Source organism: Oncorhynchus mykiss, chromosome 6, assembly GCF_013265735.2.
Source record: "Oncorhynchus mykiss isolate Arlee chromosome 6, USDA_OmykA_1.1, whole genome shotgun sequence".
Taxonomy (NCBI): Eukaryota; Metazoa; Chordata; class Actinopteri; order Salmoniformes; family Salmonidae; genus Oncorhynchus; species Oncorhynchus mykiss.
In genome coordinates, this window is record NC_048570.1 from 50684094 (window position 1) to 50703611 (window position 19518).

The window sequence follows — 19518 nt, forward strand, 5'->3', positions numbered from 1 at the left end:
TCTTATTCGTATTTTTGAAAATGCATTGTTGGTTAGGGGCTCGTAAGTAAGCATTTCACTGTAAGGTCTACACCTGTTTTATTCGGTACATGTGACGAATACAATTTGATTCGATTTGAAAACTCTCATAGGAACACAAAGGAGGAAAAGGAGAAAGTCAAAAGCTCCGGCTGAAATGTAGGAAGTCAAAAGCTCCAGCTGAATTGTCCTTATCAGTTGTCCAATAGAAGAGGGAGTAAGAGTGTGCATAGTGTGACGATAGATCAGAGGCCATTAGTCTCAGAGGTGTAAAGATACAAATCAACTGAGAATGTTTATCATGTTTTATTTTTTGTTCATTTACAAGTCATTTACAAGTTTATATAATGTTGAACAGTATGGAGTTAATGTTAAAAATGGGGGACTGATGGGGTATAAACGTTAAATATGAAATATCCTTATTCATGTTACTGAGAGAGCAAGGGGAATGCAAAGAGTTTACATTCTGTCAGAACATGTTAGTATCAGATATTAGGTATCCTATGGAGAGGAGAAGGGCCACAGTCTGGTTTCAGTTGTTGGGTTGTAATTAGAAACACTTGCTACCCCAGAAGTTAATGTGTAGGGGTCAATGGAGGTTGGATATAAGCCAGGGGCTTAGAATTTTACTAAGTAAGGGGAAAAGCAATCATATGGTTGCAGTCACTGATAAGGGTGGATAGCTGTGGATTAGTGAGGAATGGGGGCCGAGGTCAGGTCAGGTCACACGAAGGGAGAAGGAACAGTTCATTACCCATATCATTTAACTTCCTGCCTAGCAACTGAGAAGTATTGGCTGTCCAGATATGTAAGGAGTAGACTTAGCACAGGAGGAAGTTATAAATATATGTACTTATGTCTCTGTCTTATGCGCATGTGTGACCCAGTGGGTGAATAAACTTGGTTTGAGCTGTATTAGTTTTCCGTGAGTTTTGACTATGTTTAGTTAGAACCTAACACTCAGAATTCAATCAATTGTATATTTTCTCACAAAACGACCAGGAAGCTTGAAAAAACAGGCAGAGTTAATCAATCAATCAATCAATCAAATGTATTTATAAAGCCATTTTTACATCAGGAGATGTCACAAAGTGCTATACAGAAATCCAGTCTAAATCATTTACAATAGGCCAGCATAGCCGAAATAATGATCAACATGAACACTCGTAAGAAATAAAGGTGTGAAATAATGGTGAGACGTAATTTTACATTAAAGAAAGTACTTGGAGCCTTAAGCCTAATAAAGGTACCCAGCCGCTCTACAGTGCATGCAACCTCCTATCCAAATGCTTGAAAAAACAATACAAGGTAATAAAATTGGGTTTGAGGTTGGGTGATTGTGGAGGCCAAGCCATCAGATGCAGCAATCCATCACTCTCCTTCTTGGTTAAATAGCCCTTGCACAGCCTGGAGGTGTGTTGGGTCATTGTCCTGTTGAAAAATAAATGATAGTCCCACTAAGTGCAAACCAGATGGGATGGTGTATCGCTGCAGAATGCTGTGGTAGCCATGCTGCTTTTGTGTGCCTTGAATTCTAAAAGAAATCACAGACTGTGTCACCAGCAATGCACCCCCACACCATCTCTTTGCTTATTTGAGCTGTTCTTGCCATAATATGGACTTGGTCTTTTACCAAATAGGGCTATCTTCTGTATACCAACCCTACCTTGTCACAACACAACTGATTGGCTCAAACGCATTAAGAAGGAAAGAAATTCCACAAATTAACTTTCAACAAAGCACACCTGTTAATTGAAATACATTCCAGGTGACTACTTCATGAAACTGGTTGAGAGAATGCCGAAGGGGGTGCAAAGCGGTCATCATGCAAAGGGTGGCTACTTTTAAGAATCTCAAATATAAAATATTGTTGGATTTGTTTAACACTTTATTGGTAACTACATGATTCCATATGTGTTATTTCATAGTTTTGATGTCTTCACTAGTATTCTACAATGTAGAACATAGTCAAATAAAGAAAAACTTTAATGAGTAGGTGTGTCCAAACTGTTGAGTGGTACTGTACGGTACTGTACTGTATGGGGTAGTGTGTGTAAGGCCAGTGACAAAAAAATCTAAATTTAATGCATTTTAAATTCAGGCTGTAACAACAACATTTTGAAAAAGTCAAGGGGTATGAATACTTTCTGAAGGCACTGTATGGCCTCCTCCTTGTCAGGCCTCTCACAGACAGGGGTCCTGGGATGGACAGCTTGCACAGCTTCCCCACATACGCCATTGGATCAAGGGTGACCTCGTTGAGGAGGAGATTCAGGAGCCCATCTACATAGCCTGTAATATTTTTGAAAAGGGACACTTTGTTAAATGGGTAGTGTCGTGTCTTTGGCATCATTAAAACTGAAGACTTATTTATCAAATAACTCTCTGTAATTATTATTGCGCGATTAAACTGATTAATCATGTAACTGTAATTAACTAGGAAGTCAGGGCACCAAGGAATATATTCAGATTATAAAGTTATAATTTTCCTAGAATAACTTTCAGATATTTTCATATCTGATCAATTAGTCTTCGAATGTATGAATTATTTTTTACCTCACATCAGTCTCATTCCAAACATCGTAAATTGTTGCAGATAGTCCGGGTAGCCAATGTGTGGGGGCACCGATTAGTCGGGCTAATTGAGGTAGTATGTTCATGAATGTATAGTTAAAGTGTCTATGCATATATGATAAACATAGAGTAGCAGCAGCGTAAAAGAGGGGTTGGGGGGGCACAATGCAAATAGTCCGGGTAGCCATTTGGTTACCTGTTCAGGGGTCTTATAGCCTGGGGGTAAAAGCTGTTAAGAAGCCTTTTGGTCCTAGACTTGGTGCTCCGGTACCACTTGCCATGCAAGTGAAGAGAACAGTCAATGACTAGGTTGCCTGTGGCCAGTGACAATTTTTAGAGCCTTCCTCTGACACCGCCTGGTGTAGAGGTCCTGGATGGCAGGCAACTTTGCCCCAGTGATGTACTGGGCCGTACGCACTACCCTCTGTCGTGTCTTGCGGTCAGAGACCGAGCAGTTGCCGTACCAGGCAGTGATGCAACATGTCAGGATGCTCTCGATGTTGCAGCTGTAGAACCTTTTGAGGATCTGAGGACCCATGCCAAATCTTTTTAGTTTCCTGAGGGGGAATGGGCTTTGTCGTGCCCTCTTCATGACTGTCTTGGTGTGTTTGGACCGTTCTAGTTTCTTGGTGATGTGGACACAAAGGAACTTGAAGCTCTCAACCTGCTCCACTACAGCCCCGTCGATGAGAATGGGGGCGTTCTCGGTCCTCCTTTTCCTGTAGTCCACAATCATCTTCTTAGTCTTGGTTACGTTGAGGGATAGGTTGTTATTCTTGCACCATCCGGCCAGGTCTCTGACCTCCTCCCTATAGGCTGTCTTGTCATTGTCGTGTGATCAGGCCTACCACTGTTGTCGTCTGCAAACTACATAATAATAATGGTGTTGGAGTCGTGCCTAGCCACGCAGTCGTGGGTGAACAGGGAGTACAGGAGGGGACTGAGCATGCACCCCGAGGGGCTCCAGTGTTGAGGATCAGTGTGGCAGATGTGTTGCTACCTACCGTCACCACCTGGGGGCAGCCCATCACGAAGTCCAGGATCCAGTTGCAGAGGGAGGTGTTTAGTACCAGGGTCCTTAGCTTAGCGATGAGCTTTGAGGTATGGTGTTGAACGCTGAACTGTAGTCAATTAATATCATTCTCATGTAGGTGTTCCTTTTGTCCAGGTGGGAAAGGGCAGTGTTGAGTGCAATGGAGATTGCATCATCTGTGGATCTGTTGGGGCGCTATTCAAATTGGAATGAGTCTAGGGTTTCTGGGATAATGGTGTTGATGTGAGCCATTACCAGCCTTTGAAAGTGAGTGCTACAGGTCTGTTGTCATTTAGGCAGGTTGCCTTAGTGTTCTTGGGAACATGGACTATGGTGGTCTGCTTGAAACATGTTGGTATTAGACTCAATCAGGGACATGTTGAAAATGTCAGTGAAGACAGCTGCCAGTTGGTCAGAACATGCCCGTTGCACACGTCCTGATAATCCATCTGGCCCCGCGGCCATGTGAATGTTGACCCGTTTAAAGGTCTTACTTGCGGCTGTGCGGCTGTGCGGCTGTGCGGCTGTGCTTCCCTTTGTCGTCTGTAATAGTTTGCAAGCCCTGCCACATCCGACGAGCGCCGGAGCCGGTGTAGTACGATTCCATTTTAGCCCTGATTTGGTGCTTTGCCTGTTTGATGGTTAGTCGGAGGGCATAGCGGGATTTCTTATAAGCTCCCGGGTTAGATCCCGTACCTTGAAAGCGGCAACTCTACCTTTTAGCTCAGTGCGAATGTTGCCTGTAATCCATGGCCTCTGGTTAGGGTATGTACATGCAGTCACTGTGGGGACGACGTCCTCGATGCGCTTATTGATAAAGTCAGTGACTGATGTGGTGTGCTCCTCAATTCAATCAGAAGAATCCCGGAACATGTTCCAGTCTGTGATAGCAAAACAGTCCTGTAGTTTAGCATCTGCTTCATCTGAACACTTTTTTATAGACGAGTCACTGGTGCATCCTGTTTTAATTTTTAGTTGTAAGCAGGAATCAGGAGGATAAAATTGTGGTCAGATTTACCAAATGGAGGGCGAGGGAGAGCTTTGTTCGCATCTCTGTGTGTGGAGTACAGGTGGTCTAGAATGTTTTTTTCCCTCTGGTTGCGCATTTAACATGTTTAAAGATTAGGTAAGGTAAAACTGATTTAAGTTTCCCTGCAATTCCCTGTATCCTTGGTATCGCCTGCTTCCTGAATCCCAGTGTTTAATGCTGTGTTAGTCGAAACTAGGAAACTCAGACATTTCAGATTTGCTAACTGGTTGAACATGGCATGTGTGTGACTACAACCAGTTAACAAGTCAGAGTTTCCAGAGTTTCCTAGTTCCGGCTAGCATGTGAACACGGCATCACACTGGGCGATAGCTGATTAACGCTAAACTTTGTTCTCTTACATTGAGGCGGAGTTGAGTTTTGATAATGGGTTCGCAGGATTCACTAGCAACATTGAGCCACCAGTCGAATCTTCTAAAAATGTAAATTCTGAAAACGCTTACCGGTACCTATGTTTGTCTTGTACAACTAAGGCCCTTCTGCGGGGTGCTGAAATTCATACTTTTAATAAAAACTTTTAGCAAATACAACACCTGACTTTTTCCTCGTTGCTCGTACTACGTAAACTGAGATTCAATTGGCTCCGTGCTATCCGGGATCGTTGGGACACCCCTACACCATTGAAGTTGGCATCATTGGTTATGGTTAGGGTTATGGTTAGTGTTAAGATTAGGGTAAGGCGAAGGGTTTAGGGTAGGGACGTCGCAAGGTTTCCGGATAGCACGCACCCAATTGAATCTCACCTTATGTAGTAAGAGCAATGAGGAAAACGTCAATGGTTGTATAAATTTCAGCACCCAGCATTTTGAGAATTGACATTTTTAGAAGAATCAACTGATGGTGGCTCAATGCTGTTACTAGCAAATCCCACGGCCAGTTATCAAAACTCAACTCCACCTTGAAATAAGGGAACAGAGTTGAGCGTTCCTCAGCTAGGGGAGAGGGGACCTGCAACTTTATGATGGAACTTTATCAATGTGCTAACTACTGTAATTATTTTATACTTGGGTCAACCTACTTTCAACTGGTTTCATCCAAATATCATCCAATTTGATTAAAATAAATATGATTTTCCAAAGCTATCTTATAGCCAGCCGTACCATTGAAGGTTATATTGAAAGCACAATCACAATCATTTGAGGAAATTGCAGTTTATTTTTTATTTCACAATTCATTTTCATTACACAAATAACATTTTGATCTTAGGATCAATAATGTCACAGCTGTTTTCCTAAAAAAGTGAAGTGCCACTCATGCACACCAGCTCTACATGAACAGTACAGGCTACAGGCTATAAAATGTTATGTTCTTCATAGAAATTACGATCTTGCGTTCGGGCCTTTCCGGCAGTCTTCGTGGTTTTTATATGCGGGAACATAAGTTGTGTAATTGTAAACAACAAAGATTTTTTTCTAGTTAGAACTAATGTATATTAGTTAATATACAGCACCAACTACATTAATATCTGACAATATGTGCTACCTGGCCTTTAAAGTACAGCATTTTGCCACATGGGGTTTTGTGCTAACCCCACTTTTAGATTCTGATCGGTCACTGACTGGACTGGCTAAGTTATGAAATGTGAGGATTTGTCTTTTAAAGATTAATAAGATTAGGTGAGGGGCTCAAATAAAAACAAAGAGTAGACCACCGGAGCTTGTATGGAATGAAATATACATTTACAAAAGCTTAACTTGCATTTAGCCTTTAACATTTTAAACAAAGAATGGCACAAAGGTAGTTTATTGAGTGAAATGTGTTGAGTAAAAGAAAGGCTTAAGTCATCCACATCTTCTCTCTGCCATACGCCTCTTGCCTGAGTGTCTAGCACTCCTCCCGTTCTCTCTCAGTTTAGGTTGACAAACTCCTTGGTTTTTGGGGCTTTCAGCCTGGGCATGACAGATTAGCCCGGGTGCACAGTTGCAGCGGTCAAAAATTCCTCCGGTGTTTAGAGCGTCCTCCTCGCAGGAGGCAGGTATCTCCCTCCTTTGGGATGGGTTGACATCTTTTCACTTTTAAATAGCGGACGCAGCACAGTCCTGCCTCACAGTCTTCAGAGCGCACGCATGTGGCCTTCTCTGCAACTGGAGAGGGAACAGGACAGTTAATACCACACTCAGATATGCAGAGCTGCAAGAGTTGGAGGCAGCACACACAGTTTGGGACCAGGCTTTCCTTTTCCAAGCTTTCTTACCTTTCCTTATGTTGTCGTCATCATCATGAGCAACTATTTCTTTACTCTGGTTCTTTTTCTGAGATCCATTGCAGGTATTTCTCTGTAGATATAGGAACGACATTACCACTTACACATTACCACTCAGCAGCACAATTAAAGGATTGAATTCATGATATAGTCATTTATTCTTGAAACAGTGGAGGCTGCTGAGGAGAGGACAGCTCATAATAATAGCTGGAACGGAGCTAATGGAATGGTATCAAACACATAGAAACATGTGATACCATTCTACTCATCCGTTCCAGCCATTACCACAAGCCTGTCCTCCCTAATCAAGGTGCCACCAACCTCCTGTGCTTGAAGAATATGATATAAATGCGTCCTGAATTTAGTTAAACTGTCATACCCCACCAGAGCCCAACATGTAAGCTTATTTTATTTACTCTATTGTTTGTAACGGTGTAACTCTAAACAGACACTGTGTAGCCTCAACATTGTTAAAACTGTCATTTTGATCTCATGGAAGTCACTACTTTGTCCATGAATTTGAGAGTGGTTACATTTCTCCAGCCCCATCCCTTCATCTGCAGATTGCCGCTTTCAGTTTTAATTAAGAGGTCATTTGGCACATAAGGTCACACCATAAACAGTAAGCTCCAAAAGTATTGGGACAGTGGCTAGGTTTCCATCCAATTGGTGACACATTTTAATGTGAATATTCTAACATCAATATTTTAACAATACTCACTCATTTCTTAACTGTAAAAGGCTGCTTACAATGCAGCTTTACAGAAACACCACCTTAAAACCCTTAGGGAAGACCAAATGAAGTGTAACACCACCTATCAGTTCTACCAACCTGAGCTTGAGGTCGGAATCCAAAGCTAATGGTGATCCCGACATGGAACCGGGAAACAAGAGCGAGGAAGAGTGATACTCGTCGAAGGAAACAATCTCAAAATGAACATACAAAAATGGACATGAGAGATGTATGTACTTTCCTTTAATCCCTCAGAAAAACAACATCCGTATTTTCACTTCACTTCCATTAAATGGACTTATTCCAGATAAAAGTATGTGAGTGATAACGTGGTGACATAATAATACATTTGCGGGTTAAAAATGTACCAAATGAAAACTGTTGGTTTTCTCACAATTTTTTCCCATTACATAGCGAGTGTGCTAACTCTGGTATTGGCACGTGTGCTCTTGCCAACAGCACGCAGATACACTTATAGCCCACTTGATGAGATTGTTATATAAAAAAGAGCCTGGTTATTTGTGTTTGTCAAATGGCAGCCAAGCATCGATGATCATGTCACCAGAATAAGACCCTCGTTATTTCTTGGAAAGGAGCATCAAGCTCATCACCTTGCACTTTCACCACCCTGTGAAGTTCATCTTAACTTTTCATCTGTAGCCTAATAAACTGTGTACGCAGTGGGAGGACCACACGTCATCACGTGAGTCCAAGTTTACTTCGATATGATGGTTATTATATCGATATTTGCACATAAAATCATTTCCACCAACATTTCTGGAATCATTCATTTTATTGACACAAAAAGGACCCATTGTCTAGCGTATTTTGTTTTGTCCACATTTGGAAAGTTTACCGAAAAATGTTTCCATCAGGCCTGTCATCACATTTTGTATCGGAACATGTAGCTACTTTCTCACACAAAAAGGTTGGATGGAAAAATGGTTAATTACATGTATTTTGTGGCTCTGTACTCCAGCACTTTGGATTTGAAATGATACAATAGTTATGAGGTCACAGTGCAGACTGTCGAATTTCATTTGAGGGTGTTTTCATCCATATCGGGTGAACCATTTAGAAATTACAGCACCTTTTGTATATAGTCCACCCATTTTAGAGGAACAGAAGTATATTGTGTATTGCAGTATTCAAACGATAGTATTTGGTCCCATATTACTAGCTTGCAACTATTACATCAAGCTTGTGAGTTATCCTATTTTACTGTACTTTCAACTATTACATCAAGCTTGTGAGTGATCCTATTTTACTGTACTTTCAACTATTACATCAAGCTTTTGAGTTATCCTTTTTTGGGGTGGTATGATATTTATGCCTCTGTAACTTGTTCACTTATCATTACTCACGATTTATTCAGGACTACCCGTAATCATGTTAATATCCACATTTATGTAGAAGTGTTTAGAAACATATTATATTATTTAAGAATTAATTTGACTACCCAGTGATAACATTCTCAGATCCCTTCTTTCTTATCTCTCTCTCACACACTATAGCACTCACCGCTGACAGACTGCGTTCTTGATCAGGTAAAGCTGTCCTGTGACGGCGAGAAGATGTATCTGCCCTGCGACGTGTGTTCACATTATTCTGTACATACACCGTTCCACTGTGCGGGTCCACCTGTATTACGAAGAAAAGCATTGGCCTAATTCAATCTGAAAAAAGAGACACTTGAATGACACTTGAAACACTTGAAGCCTAAGCATCACTGGTCAATCCACTGCAGGTCCTCTCACCTGTTCCAATGGATCCATCACTTCTTTAGAGGTTTGGATTACATATGATTTGAGGCTGTGCACAAAACAGTGAGAACACATGAAAAGCAAAGCGATCGTAGGTGTCCACATTGTAGACCAAACAAAACGACACAATATCCAGCCGTTGTAAATAGCAAAATGTCTAATACAGAAGACGAACCCACTTTTCTCTGAGCAGAGCAGGTGTATCCTGGTACTTATAACCCTTCAAGTTTCACATGTAAATGATTTATGTCACATGCACAAGTACAGTGAAATGCCTTTCTTGCCAAATCAAAACCCTACAATGCAATAATCAATCAAAATGTAATACTAGAAAATAACTTAAGGTAGAACAAAACCACAAAAGAAATAAGAAAACACCGGCCCACCCGCACAGCATAAAGCTTCTACTTCTTTCATTGCACACCAAAATCCACACAAATTCCTCCTACCAACACACAGAGGCCCTTTGAAACATATGTTTAATGAATGAGAAATATTCTTTGAACAAAACGCATCAATTGACATGGATGAGAGCTACATTCTGGCCAACCGGAACATATGGTAAGCGTCTCTCTTTAGAACTAGACTAGTGTAGGCTATAGGGGGAAATGTAGTAAATGTAAGATTTGTCAACTGTTTGATGGTGAGAAATCATTATACTGTATATCACTTATGTAATAATAATAACTAGATCAGAGGACTGATATGAGGGGTTGATTCTGTCCATTTTGTCTATAAATGCTTACAGTAAATACATGATATTATGAGTCTACTTTTTATGATGTAAAATTAATATATTGAATCATCCATATCATCAGGCGATATATTGAATCATATATGAACAGTCACTGTGCACCCATTGGCAATCTTCTCCCCACCCAAATTGGCTTATTTCAGGCTGCATGGAGCTGCATTGAGACCTGCAGGTACCGACAGAGATCATTGTGGCACGGTTGTCATTTTATCAATGTGCGTTTGGGAGCGGGTGGTCAGACATTGAATTTAGGAATTGGAATATTTTTGTTATTTGGAAACTGACATCTTTCTCATTTGCATGTGTTAGCCTTTTACTGTATTCAAAGCACATTATTATTCACAAAATCTCAGAATTCGCTTCTTCAAGTGAAGTAGCTAACCTCTTCTGTCCTAGATGGGCTTGCAAGAACAAGCGCGCCTTGTATGTTTGGTCCTAATGAAATAGAGTAGGCTGCCCATGCATGGGCGGATATTCACTTGGCAGTTATCTTGCCTAGGAAATTACATTAAATATGATTAGACTATAGTTTACTACAATGTTTGTAAATAAGTATTGATAATGGAAAGAAGTGGAGGGCGCCCAACCAACTTGAGTCGAGTTGTAATTATTTTTTACAATCATCATTGAAATAGAAAAGGAGCAATGCGCACACAGTGAGCGAGCGCCTTTTCATTTTCAATAAATATTGATTACCTATTAATTTGTCTCTGTCTGCAAATTGTCCTCCTAAAAGGTAGCCTATATTCTATTCTATATGCAAAACATAACATAGAGAAAGTGCAAGTGTCCGCTCTCATCATTCTTGCTGCTTTATATTCAGTAGCCACAAGCGAGAGATCAGGTGCTCATGTGGTCTCAGCTGAATAGAGTAGGTGATAGCTTATGCATGGGCCGAAAATCACGGCAGTTATCTTTCCAAGGAAATTTTCTTAATGAATATGATTAGGTTATAGTTTACTACATTGCCTAGAAGTAATTGTTGATCACCAATATGTGTTTCCTTCTTAAAACCACCCCATTCCTAAAAAGTATACAAAGTAGCTAAAGTGCAAGTATCTACAAATACCTCTAGCCTATTGGCTGATAAAACTCAGTAATAGTTATAGCCTAATAATGGGCCACGTGATCAATGTTCCCTCTAATATTATTCGGCACTGCCCCTTTAAGACCTGACTGCTTTTCAAAGATGGCTAGAAATGTATACTTTTGTGCTCTTGTAGGAAGAAACCACTCCCCCATTTCTGACTACAAAATAGCTATAACTGAGCTAATAACTCACTAACTAGAAAAGAATATGAACAAATGTGCACACGTGGCTACATGCAGCTCTAACTTTGATCTCAAAACAAGCACATAATAATCTCAACCACTCATGTTGTAAAACAGCCCAGTTCAAAATGAATGGCACAACTTCATATATGGCAATGGTCTATTTGCATATAGGCTTACTACAGCTCTGATTGGTTATGGGTAATATTACGTTGATTCGATCACAATTCCCACAGTAAAGGGAAACGTTAATTGTGTTAACTAATGGGGAAAACTAGAAAGTTGTGGGAAGTTCAAGTTCTCATGATTCTCTGCAAGGGCAGATTTTTCTTTTGTGCAGCAGTCCCTGGAGTGCTGCGCACCCTGCGCAATTTAGAGGGAACATTTCACGTGATCATCTCTGGTAATTTAACCGATTCCTTAGGTTATTTGGGGCATTTTGATATTGCCTATAGGACGCAAAATTGCTGCGAAGATGGCCCGCAAGTGAGCTGCATCACATATACCTAAAATAACATTGTGGGACTGTGGTTGGGTTCGGATCCAGCTTTTCAGGTAGCTAGTGGTAGTTGGACAGAAAGCCAGGGAGTCGGCGGGTGCGGTATGAAAAGCTGCAGTTCCCGTGTAGACCTCTAGCTAGAGCCCCTGCATTCTATATGACAGGGTTGGCTTTCCATACCCTAAGATATGTTGTGCATCAATGGAAAATATGAGATTACCCAACTATATGCTTACCATTACCCTGATTCTACCATTCCAAACATGCTCTCTCTCAATATAGGAGGAAGGTGGAATCCAATTACACAGGCCTTTGACGCTTGTAGGATGTGGTAGGGCTTGCAGTCGATAACAGACTACAAAGCGCTCCCCAGCTGTGAGATGCCCAGTGATGCAGAACTACCAAACAAGCTAAATGCCTATAATTCTCGCTTTGAGGAAAACAACACTGAGTCTTGCATGAAAGCCCCTGTTGTTCCGGATGACTGTGCGATCTCACTCTCTGTGGCTAATGTGAGCAAAACTTTTAAACAGGTTAACACTCGCAAGGCTGCAGATGGAATCCCAGGGCTCGTTCTCAGACCATGCACAGACCAGCTGGCAAGCAATTTCACTGACATTTTCAATCTCTCTGTAATCCCAACATGTTTCATGCTGACCACCATTGTCCCTGTTCCCAAGAACTCCAAGGTAACCTGCCATGACACACATCAACACCGTCATCCCAGACACCCTGGACCCACTCCAATTAGCATACCGCACCAACAGATCCACAGATGACACAATCTCAATTGCATTTCATCAAGAGCATCTTGACTGGCTGCATCACCGCTTGGTATGGCAGTTTCACTGCCCTCAACCTCAAAGCACTACAGAGGGTGGTGCGGACAGCCGAGTACATCACTGGGTCCAAGCTCCCTGCCATCAAGGACCTCTATAATAGGCGGTGTCGGAGGAATGTCTGAAAAATTGCCAAAAACTTTAGCCACCCACGACATAGACTGTTCAATCTGCTACTGTCCGGCAAGCAGTACTGGAGCATCGACTCTCTCTGACTAATAGGCTCCGAGACAGTTTATTTCCGCAAGCCATGAGACTGCGAAAATAGCCATGAGACTGCTAAATAGTTAATTAAATGGTTTCCCGGACGACCTGCATTGACCCCATCTTGCACTGGCTTTATGCACACTCACAGGACTATATATGCACTATATATACACTCACTCTTAAACATTACACTGACACTCTCACACAAACCCACACATTCACTTACACTACATAAGCACACGCAGATCACACACACACACACACACACACACACACACACACACACACACACACACACACACACACACACACTTTCACAATCATCATATGCTACTGCTAGTCTGTTCTTTATTTTACCCTTATTGTTGTCTATCCTGATGCCTAGTTATTGTACCTTGTCTTCATGTACATATCCACCTCAAATACCTTATTATTATCTATCCTGATGCCTAGTCACTTTACCCTGCCTTCATGTACATATCTACCTAAAATAACTTTTGATTATTATCTATCCTGATGCCTAGTCACTTTACCCTGCCTTTATGTACATATTTACCTCAAATACCTAGTACCCTGCAAATTGATATGGTACTGGTACTCCATGTATATAGCTTCATTCTTGTTCCTCTTGTGTTAGTTACTATTTGTATTTTTCTTATTTTATTTTCTGTGGATCTGTCTCCGTACGTTCGTACATTCGTCACATGCGATATCTCAAACAGCACTGGCAAGATTTTGACGAAACTTGGGTGAATGATGCGCCTTCCCATAGGGATCTGGCATGTACAAAATTACACTGGTTGGTCAGATAGTGGTGCTATGACAAGCGATTGAAAATGCTACATTTGAAATTGAAATTTCCCTCACCCCGTTTGACGTAAAGTCATGAAATTCGGTGCTGCTTTTATTGTTGTTGTTTACTGTTGCCTTGCACTTTTTAACTCTGCATCATTGGGAAAGGCTCGTAAGCAAGCATTTCATGGTCAAGTCTACACACGCTGTATTTGGTGCATCTGACAAACAAAATGGGATTTTGATCAAATGTTTCTCTCTCTCTCTTTCATAAACACATATATGATGTGTACATATGTGCACACAGGGAGAGTGAACATGCATTGGTCCAGGCAGCTCACCTAGGGCTGTTTTATTCAGGTCTGCCTTTTTAAAAACCTACCTTCGAGCTAGTAGGCGATGGCACCTGCTCAGTTCCAGGTGAATTTCAGTTATCAAAACACAGTGGAGAAGCCTGTACTCCATACCCCACTAAAAAACCTTGCACAACACTAATTCTACTAGTAGTAGGTACATTTGAAGCTGACAGAAATATAGTAACAGTACATGACTATCATTTATGCAAAGCTAATAATTCAAGCAATAGAGGAATTATCTCTCTTAGATTCACATGTTACTTTTAGAGGGGAGAGTGCTGTGGATTTCAGAATTTTCAAAATTCTTCATTATTAATATGAGATGAAAGGTGAGTTCCTAACGAGTTCAGGAAACCAAGCCACAGCTTTTTGTGATGTTTAAAGTGTTGGGGGAAGATATTTTGATCAAGTGAGACCTTTAGAAAATATGCACATTTTCTTTAACACTAAACATACAAATATGTAATTTACAGTTATAAAGAAGGTGAAATCGTATAGTTTGTGGTTTTATAATTTGATTATACTATATGTAGAAAGCATATACATCCTTTCAAACCTTTTTGTTGAATAGAAAATATGTCATATCATCTTTATCATATTTGTACTGTTTACTTGAGCTTGTGTCCTCAAAAGGGAATACCCCTCAAACTCCTTGGTTCTTGGGGTGTTCAGCCTGGGCACAACAGGTTAGCCCGTGTGCACAGTCACAGTACTCAAGATTTCTACGCAGTTTAGAGCGTCCTCCTCGCAGTACGCAGGCCTCTCCCTCCTTTGGGATGAGTCGTTTCCCTGTTAAATAGCGGACGCAGCACAGCCTTGCCTCACAGTCTCCAGAGCGCACGCATGTGGCCATCTCTGCCACTGAAGAGGGAACAAGACAGTTAGTACCACACTCAGATATGTAGAACTGCAAGAGTTGCAAGCAGCACACACAGTTTGGGACCAGGCTATCCTTTTCCAAGCTTTCTTACTTTTCTCTATGTTTTTGTCATCAACAGGAGCAAGTATTTCCTTATTCTGGTTCTTTTTCTGAGATCCATTGCAGGTATTTCTCTGTGTAGATATAGGAACGACATTACCACTTACACATGATAGAGCAGCAGAATTAAATTATGTAATGTTAGCAGTTCTGTTTAAAAGGGCAATCTGTGATTGGTACATTTTGGACTTTTGAATTTGTGATATAGCCATTTATTCTTGAAAATATAAAATAAATGCCTCCTGAGCAACTGTTATTCCCATCAGAACCCAACATGTAGGGGCTAAGCTTGTTTTACTCAATTGTTTGTAAACAATGTAATTGTAAACAAACACTGTGTAGCCTCAAAACATGGTTAAAACTATCATTTTGATCTCATGTCAGTAGTTGCATATAGCTTTGTCTATGAATTTGAGAGTGGTTACATTTCTCCCTCCCCAACCCTTCAACTGCGGATTAACCTTTCAGTTTTTAATAATTCACATTATTATGTACCCCCACTGTTCCACTGTACAGGTGCACCTGCATTAAAAACAACAAAAAAACTTGTATATTTCAATCTGAAAAAAAAAGAGATACTTGAATGACACTTGAACACTTGAATCCACACAGCTGTAACACGTAGCCTAGTCATCACTGGTCACTCCACTGCAGGTGCTCTCACCTGTTCCAACATATCCATCTCTTCTTTAGAGGATAGGATTATATTCAAGTCGAGGCTGTGCACACAGCAATGAGAACACATGAACAGCAAAGCGATTGTAGGTGTCCACATTGTTGACCAAAGAAAATGACACATAATATCCAGCAGTTATAAGTTGCAAAATCTCCAATACAGAAGACGAACCCACTTTTGTGTGAGCAGAGCAGTTATGACACTACAAGTGTCAAGTTTAAATGTCACATGCACAAGTACAGTGAAATGCCTTTCTTTCTATCTCAAAACCCCCAAAATGCATTAATCAATAACAATGCAATAATAGAAAATAACAAGGTAGACTTAAAAACAAAAGATTAAATGGCATGAAATATACATTTGCAGAAGCCTACCTTGCATTTACCCTTCAACATTTGAACCTTAAAAACCTCTTAGATGTAAAGTCCCCTGTTTAAGGGAACTGCATGGTTCCGGTACCGGTTCAGACCAACATTTTTTTCTTATAAATAGATCTGGGGACCGAAATGGCTTGCATTGAGCGATAGCTCTGGTTCCCACAGTCACAGTGCAGGTGTATCCTGGTACTTATAACCCTACAAGTTTCAAGTTTCAAGTTTCAAGCTTACATTTTTTATGTCACATGCACAAGTACAGGGAAATGCCTTTATTGCAAACACAAAACCCAACAATACAAGAATCAAAAACAGCGAAAATAACTTAAGGTAGAACAAAAAAACACAAGAAATAAGAAAACACCGGCCCACCCGCACAGCATAAAGCTTCTACTTCTTTCATTGCACACCAAAATCCACACAAATTCCTTCTCCCAACACACAGAGGCCCTTTGAAACATATGTTTAATGAATGAGAAATATTCTTTGAACAAAACGCATCAATTGACATGGATTAGAGGTACATTCTGGCCAACCGGAACATATGGTAAGCGTCTCTCTTTAGAACTAGACTAGTGTAGGCTATAGGGGGAAATGTAGTAAATGTAAGATTTGTCAACTGTTTGATGGTCAGAGCTCATTACCATCACTCCTGTAATAATAATAACTAGATCAGAGGACTGATATGAGGGGTTGATTCTGTCCATTTTGATATTATGAGTCTACTTTTTGTGATGTTAAATGAATATATTGAATCACCTATGAACAGTCATTGTGACTGCACCCATTGGGAATCTTCTCCCCACCCAAAATAGCATATTTCAATGGCTCGAGCTGGAGGGCTGCATTGGGACCTGCAGGACCAGACAGAAGTAATTGCAGCGCGGTCGTCATTTTTCATGCTGCTGTTGGGAGTGGGCGGTCAGACAGAGAATTGAGAAATCAAAATAGTCTTGTTGTCCCACAGAGTATTTGGAAACGGATATCTTTCTGCTTTGTATGCCTTATCCTACCTATTGTATTAAAATCTTTTTTTTCTCATAAGCTTACCTCTTCAATCCTAGTCGGGCCCTGCAAGATCAAGTGCGCCTAGTATATGTGTGGTCTTAATGAAATAGAGCGGGCTGCCTATGCATGGGCGGAGAAACACGTGGCAGTTACCTAGACTATAGTTTACTACAGTGTCTGTAAATAAGTATTGATAATGGAAAGAAGTGGAGGGCGTCCAACCGACGTCGGTTTAGGTGCAATCAAAACATTTGATCCTCATTGAAAAGGAAAAGGTGCAATGCGCACAGAGTGAGCGAGCGTCTTTTCATTTTCAATAGATATTTATTACCTATTACTTTGTCTCTGTCTGAAAATCGTCCTCCTGAAAGGTAGCCTATATCCTATACAGTGGCGGAACTAGAGTTTTATACATGGGTTGTCCAGGGGGTGGCCAAGGCTACTTCAGGGGGTCCATAGACCATGACAGAAAATGTGTGTGTAACCCTGACCTGGCATCTCAGGAGCAGGACTGAATCCTATGATTGCTGATTAGAGGTAGAAGTGATAATTCACATAACCGGAGTTCTTCAATGTGACAAATAGTGTGGCCCAAAAGGGTTACTTCGCTAGAATTTTTTAACATACTATAAATAGTCAGCGTCACACACACACACACACACGAGTGAGACTTGGGTCCCTCTGTTTTCATGAATATATAATCTGGGTCTATAAGTATTGAACATCCAAAATTATTTCTCAAAATAAAGCTCTAGCACCAAGGAGATAAGATAGCATTTGTGTGTTACATAAATTGCATAGTTATTTACAAAAAAAATGTATTTACAAAAAAACACACTGCAATTTGACATACCAGGTATCAAGCAGAAACAGACCTGAAAAATACAAATAATTTTGGTTCCCATCATTTCAAACTTACAGTATCATATTTATGCTCATATAAATTGTGTTAACTAATAGCAAAGAAAAGTTTTGGAATTGGACTAATCAAGACCAAATTAAATCTGTGTGACATGATACCCTTTGGATTTATCATTTTAGAATGTCAGTGTACTAGTTAGTACACAGTGCAGGTTTTAATCATGACCAGAGGGACCGCCTAAGTGCCAAATTATTCTAGGCAGATTTAAAACAGCATAATTCTGCGGTTCTGGTGAGAACTGGCAAAATGTTTCACAAACTCATACATGTTGAGGGAGTGTGCCCTCCTTGACTCAACACTGAGATTTCCGAGATGACTTAACCTGTCAACAGAAATCTTACAAAGTCAAAATAGCTCATGGAAGACCTCTTTATAAGGTTCTAGAAACACAACAAAGTCAAGGAGAGTAGACGGTCTGTCCCTTCCACCTTTCTCTCTCCTATCAAGAAACAGCTTGGTTTGATGAACCTGATGTTTGAGGTCCTCTAAATCTGACTCAAAGGTCTGAGCAAAGGCAAACAGAGGCTCCTCATTCAAGCATGTTGTACTCGTTGGGTTGAGAGACTGGACCCCTTGCATTATCTCGCAATTCTTCTTTGAAAAATGCCTCTGCAGCTCAGCTGTGAGACTGTCAAGCACCTGATAAAAGAAAGCTCTTTGGAAGCTCTTTGGTCGCTATTTTTCTGTCCTACAGTGCTCATCATCCATGAGTTGTCCTTGTTTTAGGCTGTCTTTTACACACTGTTTGTACACTAATTTTGCAGTGCTCTGCAATCTCTTCAATCTCTTTCCATAGTTATCCAAAGTAACCCTCACTTCTGTTGTCCTGTAATGTGTCTGTAGGAGACCTACTAGATCCACAGCCCTTGCTAGGTCAAGAGAGCTTGTTTGGAGCATGTCAGAAAGACATTTGGCATCACAAAGCACTTTACAAAAGGTAACCAAAAGCCCTATGAAATGTAAATCTATATGAGAAAGAAGGCCCCACTGATCTATCACCACTATTTTCAAGTGTAATATCCTGTAGCACTCTCAAAATTGCTGGAAGCCTGTCCCTCAGATTACGGCATGCCATGTATCTGCATGCCCACCAATGTAAATCTTGCACTGTTTTTAATCTGTGCAGACACACCATAATGCTTTCCGCTCATAGCCTAGCCCCACAAGATTATTTCTGTAGTCCAGGCCATGTTTTTCAAGGCAATCAATTATCATTTTTGTGAGACCTGCTGCATCTAAGCTTTCAGCTGACTGAAAGTGTAAAAAGATTTTGTGGATGGCCCTTGTTGTAATAGTACCTCACAACTAAAGACATTTGTTCTTTTTTCTATAAATATTTGGTTTCATCTGCAATTACATTAAAAACATCACTTTCTTTTACTTCTCTTATTATTTCACTTTGTATCACCTCAGCTAAGCCCTCAAGAACTTCCTTCTGGATTTGGTGGCTTGTGTACTTAGAATTGCC

General features: G+C 40.7%; 2 protein-coding genes across 2 annotated transcripts in view; both read right to left on the reverse strand.

Moving 5' to 3' along the window:
- Positions 1 to 5808: 5808 nt before the first annotated feature.
- Positions 5809 to 9895, reverse strand: LOC110526114. Its single transcript, XM_021606745.2, has 4 exons — positions 9367 to 9895; positions 9131 to 9250; positions 6868 to 6949; positions 5809 to 6757 (listed from the first exon to the last, which is right to left on the reverse strand). Exons 1-4 carry the CDS (start codon positions 9475 to 9477, stop codon positions 6603 to 6605), a joined length of 468 nt encoding a protein of 155 aa, XP_021462420.2. The 5' UTR covers positions 9478 to 9895; the 3' UTR covers positions 5809 to 6602.
- A 3175-nt stretch (positions 9896 to 13070) lies between these two features.
- The window catches only part of LOC110526115 (dickkopf-related protein 4), a 45525-nt gene continuing 39077 nt past the window's right edge, over positions 13071 to 19518 (reverse strand). The window contains exons 3-4 of the mRNA XM_036980392.1: positions 15063 to 15144; positions 13071 to 14952 (exon numbers count right to left, since the gene is read on the reverse strand). Of these exons, the coding sequence (XP_036836287.1) occupies positions 14735 to 14952; positions 15063 to 15144 (300 nt within the window). The 3' untranslated portion in view covers positions 13071 to 14734. The remainder of the gene's footprint in view (positions 14953 to 15062; positions 15145 to 19518) is intronic.

Coding starts and splice junctions, on each gene's coding strand:
- LOC110526114 (XM_021606745.2), bottom strand. CDS start 9,477: ATGTGGACACCTACGATCGCTTTGCTTTTCATGTGTTCTCACTGTTTT. Junction 6,950..9,130: donor AAGAACGCAGTCTGTCAGCG/GTGAGTGCTATA, acceptor CTATATCTACAG/AGAAATACCTGCAATGGATC. Junction 6,758..6,867: donor TGACGACAACATAAGGAAAG/GTAAGAAAGCTT, acceptor TTCCCTCTCCAG/TTGCAGAGAAGGCCACATGC.